The following is a 6,000-nucleotide window of genomic DNA, read 5'->3' on the forward strand; positions in this document are numbered from 1 at the left end:
CTGTGACAGTTGCCATCAGCATGGTTCATTTATTTCGAGTGCCTGGGGAGATGTTCAGAATAAATGCTTATTTGAAGCATTGCATGTTGCTGATTGTGCGAGCAGTGCAAGAACTTTGGCTGTGTCCTGTAGCTCTGCACTGGGTCTTCATCCTGAATGCTTAGAGCAGAGCCCTTCATACTTTTGGTCCTCTAAAATGCTGGTATTTTAATTTAACGTAGCATAGCTTAACATGGAGCATCAGAGGGAGGGTGAGAATAGCAGCCCTAATGCAAGACACACGTGTGCTGTGGCTGTATTAAAGGCAGCAAAGTTACTAATTACTGTGAATGTAGAGGTTTGCAGTGCTTCAGGTTTTTTGTTATATTTCTACACAAAAGGCTCGCATGTGTTTGCATCAGCTCTACATCACAAATCACCTTCATCTTTAGTACAGGAAGAATAAAAAAAAAAAAACAATAAAACGTCAGAATACAGCTATTATTGTGACTCATTAAAATAATGTGTGAGTCTTACTGCATGTCATTGTCACTGAACATAATTTAGAATTTTTCAGAAGCTGTTTATTGCCTACAGGTGTCTGTAGGTCAGTCTTTCCTTTGACTTTAATACACCCCTGTAGCCGCACACAGCATGCAGAGAACATGAGCTAATTGATGCACATCAGGGTTTGATGTCACATAATATTTTGCATTCTTTTACACATTTTACAAGTCAGCTATTAAACACAGATTTAATATGGCCGTACAGTTGTGGTCAGAAGTTTAAATACACTCGTCATGGGCACATATGTTTTGGCTTTTAATGATTTCTTTGAAATTTTGTTTTCCAGATTGGAATGATTATGCAGCATCTTTATTGACTTTAAAGAAAAATAAGTTTTTGCCTTTTTAAAATGCGTTTGTTCATTAGATATCTCTCTCTTTGCTCCTCACAGTGACAGACATCATGTCTCCAGCTCTATCCCCGTACCCACCAAGTCCCAGCTCGGTGTGTCTGCTGCTTCAGAGATGGCCTATCCCTGCCATACCAGCTCCCCAGACCGAGGCCTGAGGAAAAGGGCAAGTTCGGAAGCTGAAGCAGAGCTTAAATGCAAGCCAACCCCTCCACCCAGCTATAACACAGCCATTAGTGAGGGGAAGCCCCAGGATGGCCTGGCACCACCTTCCCCTTCCCCTTCCCCTTCACCATCACCCTCACCCACACACCTGTCATCCTCCCTTGATGCCAGCAAGGCCTCACTTAACCTCTCCATGAATACAGAAGCCAATGTGGAGGAAGACCAGAAGGAAGAGAAGGAGGAGGGTGGAGACACAGCGGTGGAGGCAGAAAGACCGACTGAACTACATAAAGAGAACAAGAAAGATGAGATGGAAGAGAAGCCGTCCAGCAGCACAGTGGCACCAAACTCTTCTGCAGTGCAGGACACTGATGAAGAACCTGTGTCTGCTTCCCAGCACGCAGGTGCCATGAATGGCTCTTTGGTATTAGGACAGGCGGCCATCAGCCTGGTCCCAGAGCTGCGCTGCTCAGTGGAACAAGCTGAGGAGATCATGGGCACAGAGGCCACTGGTTTAGGTCTGGGGATGGGGCTGGGATTGACAGATGAAGCCCGGCTGGACGACTACCGCTGCATCCCTGTAGACCACGCAGTAGCTGTGGAGTGTGACGAACAAGTGCTGGGCGAGCTGGACATGGCTGGCTTCGAGGAGTTCTCCAGGCGAATCTGTGCACTGAATGAGAACATGTCCAGTTTCCGTCGGCCACGCAAGAACTCTGAGAAGTGAGACAGATGACCTAAGCAGAGACAAAAGCAGGAAGAAGGTTGCACAGATGGTTTTGGACAAAATGCAAGGCAGGGATGCGAACTGAGAGGACAAGTGTGGCACTCGCTCCTTAACCATAGCATAAAAAAAATCATAGGAGCTGTTCTGGAAAAACAACCAATTTGCACTTATTGTAAACATTTCCATAGTGAACTTTTAAATAAGAATCAGTTAAAAGTGCAAGTACTGGGACAATAAGTGATACTTTAACAATATTCAGGCTTTTTTTTTTTTTTAATTCTTATTCACAGAAGGGTTTAGCCTCAGTTTAAATAATCGCCCTCTCTTTTGTTCCATTACAGGGGACCATTGATGTAAAATAACGCTGATAGTTTTCATCACTTATTTTTGGTGCTGCAATGAAAGTCCTTGACCTTTCCTCAGCCTAATTTTCAGTCCACGTCCAGAGTGCAGCCTCAGAGCATAATATTCCACTGCAGCATCTCTGCAGCTCTCTCCTCATCACTCTGCTCATCGTTTGAACTAGTGAGGTTTTTCTTTTTCTTCCGGTTTTACAGCCGGATGTCCCAGTAGTTCCACCTTTGACTGTACAATTAAATGTTTAAATGCTTCCCGAGCCTTCGTTCAGGTTGCATGGCAGTGGGCACTTGCAGGAGTACTTGAAAGAGTGTGTGTATGCGTGCGTAAGCATGTCACCATAGTCACACAATCACAGTTGGAGTAATCCCACCAGTGACCCAGGGAGACGGCAGTATTCTGCTATCGGAGTGAGGTGGGAGCTGGAACCCGTAGCCCAGTCAGAGACTTCTTAACTGTGACACGCTGCATCTCGTCTGCTTCGACAGGCTGACCCACTTGTCATTCTCCTCACAGGCTCGAGTTTCAGGTCTTAAATGAGAATCTAAAGAGTGGCAGGTGGAAGCTCACAGATCTTGGCAGGGATACTGTGTTTTTTTTTTTGTTTTTGTTTTTTGTCCATTTCGGTGTTGTTGTTTTGGTTTTTTTGGTTTTTTTTAGTTTGTTACCCCATCAGCATAAATTTAATGTCCACTGATTCTTACATTCAGTAGACCAAAAATGTCACCGTGTGTCTGTAGTGTGTTGGAACGTCTCACTCAGGCTCTCCTCTGTTAGTAACAAGTGTCTCAAATCCACCGTCTGTGATTTAGTGTCTCTGCTCTGAATGCTTTCTTGCACTGGTATTCAATTTTTGCATTATTTATGTCTCTCAGCAACTCTGTGTGCAAAGAAATCAATATTTAGTTTTAATTCACTCCTGAATGTTGTCAAATGGTAGACTGATGTCATATCCGGTGTCTGGGTCCTGACTTGGACAGCTGCTTTCCATCGCTGGCCTTGATGAAGACGTACTTTCCACTGGCAGCGCACATTGTGTTTCAGATGCAGTAGCGTGGTTGCTGATTGTTGGGATGTATTTAAAGCTAAAAGATGAACCATATTAGATCATTTCCATAACCATACAGTTCAGTAAATGACCATGTACATATACTTTTGTATGGAGATTTTTTTTGGGGTGATTAAAGACTTGTGGTCCAATGGCATGGGTGTATGTACCCCATTTAAAAGTTGTCTGCCTGCTTTTGTTTTTATGAAGATAACCAGAATTCCAATATTTCGTGTCAACAGTCATCCTGAAGCTCTAGTAAATCTGAACTTACCGTGTCTTGATTCACATACCTATTGGTAGACTTTCATGTAGTACTGATAACATATTTACTTGTTAAGTATACAGATGGGGACAAGATTACTAACCCCCCAGTGAAATTTAAAGCCAAAAATTTCCCAAGTGCTTTTTTTTTTTTTTTTTTTTTTTAAACAAAGGATTTTTAGCATGGTGTTTCAAACATACTGGTTTTCTTTAGAAAGCATAAATTGAGCAAAAAGCACAACCCACTGCTGTGCAATGATGTGTTTTAATTTTGTAATGCTCAAAACTTGTAAAATCAAGTTAAAACAGGATTATCTTCCAATTTACACAAGTTACACTGAAGTATGGTAAGGACAGCTTGGGGAGTGGTTATGCATACTGGAGCCTAGGGCTGGGCGATATGGACCAGAAATAATATCTCTATTTTTTAGCTGAGTGGCATTATACGATCTATATCTCGATATTTTTCTTCCCAAAAGGTATAAACAAAAAGGCACTTCTGAGTCAAAGCCACATGTACATGAGAAATTGCTCAAAAATCAACTATTGGCACATTTCATTCAAATAAATGAATGCTTTTTTTTCCCTCCATAACAAAAGACTTAGAGCTGTGCTATTAAAACGTAACCAAAAAAGATACAGAGCAAAAATTGCAAAAGGCTGACTTATTCTTTAAAAAGCCAGTTTCCACTGAAGTAGAATTCAACAAAGTGCATCCTCCTCTGTACTCCTGTACATCTAGTGCTCTGTGCAAATAACAAGACATGTAAACAGAATATATGCGCTGATTTCTATAAAGACAGTAGGGCAGAATCTTAAAATTACATCCACAAAGCCTCTCGTGTTTTACGCAGCGCGGTCTTGTCAAGCCTAGCCAAAGAATTTGATTAGAGTTCATGTAATATCATCTGGATTTGCTTGATACTTTTGACACATCATGTGATTCCGTGGGTTTTTAGAAAAGCTGGACAGCTCATCAGCTCCAGCCTGAGAAAATCTGAGTCACCAAATCCTGCGCAAGGTTTGGAGTCCCTGATAGAAATTTAGCACAGCACAGCTGAGCAACCCACCTCTGCGAATGAGAGAAATGCCTCTGAGTTATCACAGGTAAAACTGCCCAAAAAAATAAAGGGAACACTTAAACAACACAATATAACTCCAAGTAAATCAAACTTCTGTGAAATCAAACTGTCCACTTAGGAAGCAACACTGATTGACAATCAATTTCACATGCTGTTGTGCAAATGGAATAGACAACAGGTGGAAATTATTGGCAATTAACAAGACACTCAATAAAGGAGTGGTTCTGCAGGTGGGGACCACAGACCACTTCTCAGTACCTATGCTTTCTGGCTGATGTTTTGGTCACTTTTGAATGTTGGTGGTGCTTTCACACTCATGGTAGCATGAGACGGACTCTACAACCCACACAAGTGGCTCAGGTAGTGCAGCTCATCCAGGATGGCACATCAATGCGAGCTGTGGCAAGAAGGTTTGCTGTGTCTGTCAGCGTAGTGTCCAGAGGCTGGAGGCGCTACCAGGAGACGTGGAGGAGGCCGTAGGAGGGCAAGAACCCAGCAGCAGGACCGCTACCTCTGCCTTTGTGCAAGGAGGAACAGGAGAAGCACTGCCAGAGCCCTGCAAAATGACCTCCAGCAGGCCACAAATGTGCATGTGTCTGCACAAACGGTTAGAAACCAACTCCATGAGGATGGTATGAGGGCCCGACGTCCACAGATGGGGGTTGTGCTCACAGCCCAACACCGTGCGGGATGCTTGGAATTTGCCAGAGAACACCAGGATTGGCAAATTTGCCACTGGCGCCCTGTGCTCTTCACAGATGAAAGCAGGTTCACACTGAGCACATGTGACAGACGTGACTGGAGATGTCGTGGAGAGAGATCTGTTGCCTGCAACATCCTTCAATATGACCGGTTTGGCAGTGGGTCAGTAATGGTGTGGGGTGGCATTTCTTTGGAGGGCTGCACAGCCCTCCATGTACTCGCTAGAGGTAGCCTGACTGCCATTAGATACCGAGATGAGATCCTCAGACCCCTTGTGAGACCATATGCTGGTGCGGTTGGCCCTGGGTTCCTCCTAATGCAGGACAATGGTAGACCTCATGTGGCTGTGAGTGTGTCAGCAGTTCCTGCAAGATGAAGGCATTGAAGCTATGGACTGGCCCGCCTGTTCCCCAGACCTGAATCCAATTAAGTACATCTGGGACATCATGTCCTGCTCCATCCACCAACGTCACGTTGCACCACAGACTGTGCAGGAGTTGGCGGATGCTTTAGTCCAGGTCTGGGAGGAGATCCCTCAGGAGACCACCCGCCACCTCATCAGGAGCATGCCCAGGTGTTGTAGGGAGGTCATACAGGCACGTGGAGGCCACACACAATACTGAGCCTCATTTTGACTTGTTTTAAGGACATTACATCAAAGTTGGATCAGCCTGTAGTGTGTTTTTCCACTTTAATTTTGTGTGTGACTCCAAATCCAGGCCTCCATTGGTTAATAAATTTGATTTCCATTGATGGATTT

The 6,000-nt window shown here is 44.1% G+C and overlaps 1 protein-coding gene across 1 annotated transcript in view; it reads left to right on the forward strand.

Annotated features, from left to right (window-relative positions):
• uvrag (UV radiation resistance associated gene) overlaps positions 1 to 3,347 on the forward strand; it is a 101,291-nt gene extending 97,944 nt beyond the window's left edge. The window contains exon 16 of the mRNA XM_030746425.1: positions 938 to 3,347. Within this exon, the coding sequence (XP_030602285.1) occupies positions 938 to 1,787 (850 nt within the window). The 3' untranslated portion in view covers positions 1,788 to 3,347. The remainder of the gene's footprint in view (positions 1 to 937) is intronic.
• The last annotated feature ends 2,653 nt before the right edge of the window (positions 3,348 to 6,000 follow it).

This window comes from Archocentrus centrarchus, chromosome 14 (genome assembly GCF_007364275.1).
Source record: "Archocentrus centrarchus isolate MPI-CPG fArcCen1 chromosome 14, fArcCen1, whole genome shotgun sequence".
Classification (NCBI taxonomy): Eukaryota; Metazoa; Chordata; class Actinopteri; order Cichliformes; family Cichlidae; genus Archocentrus; species Archocentrus centrarchus.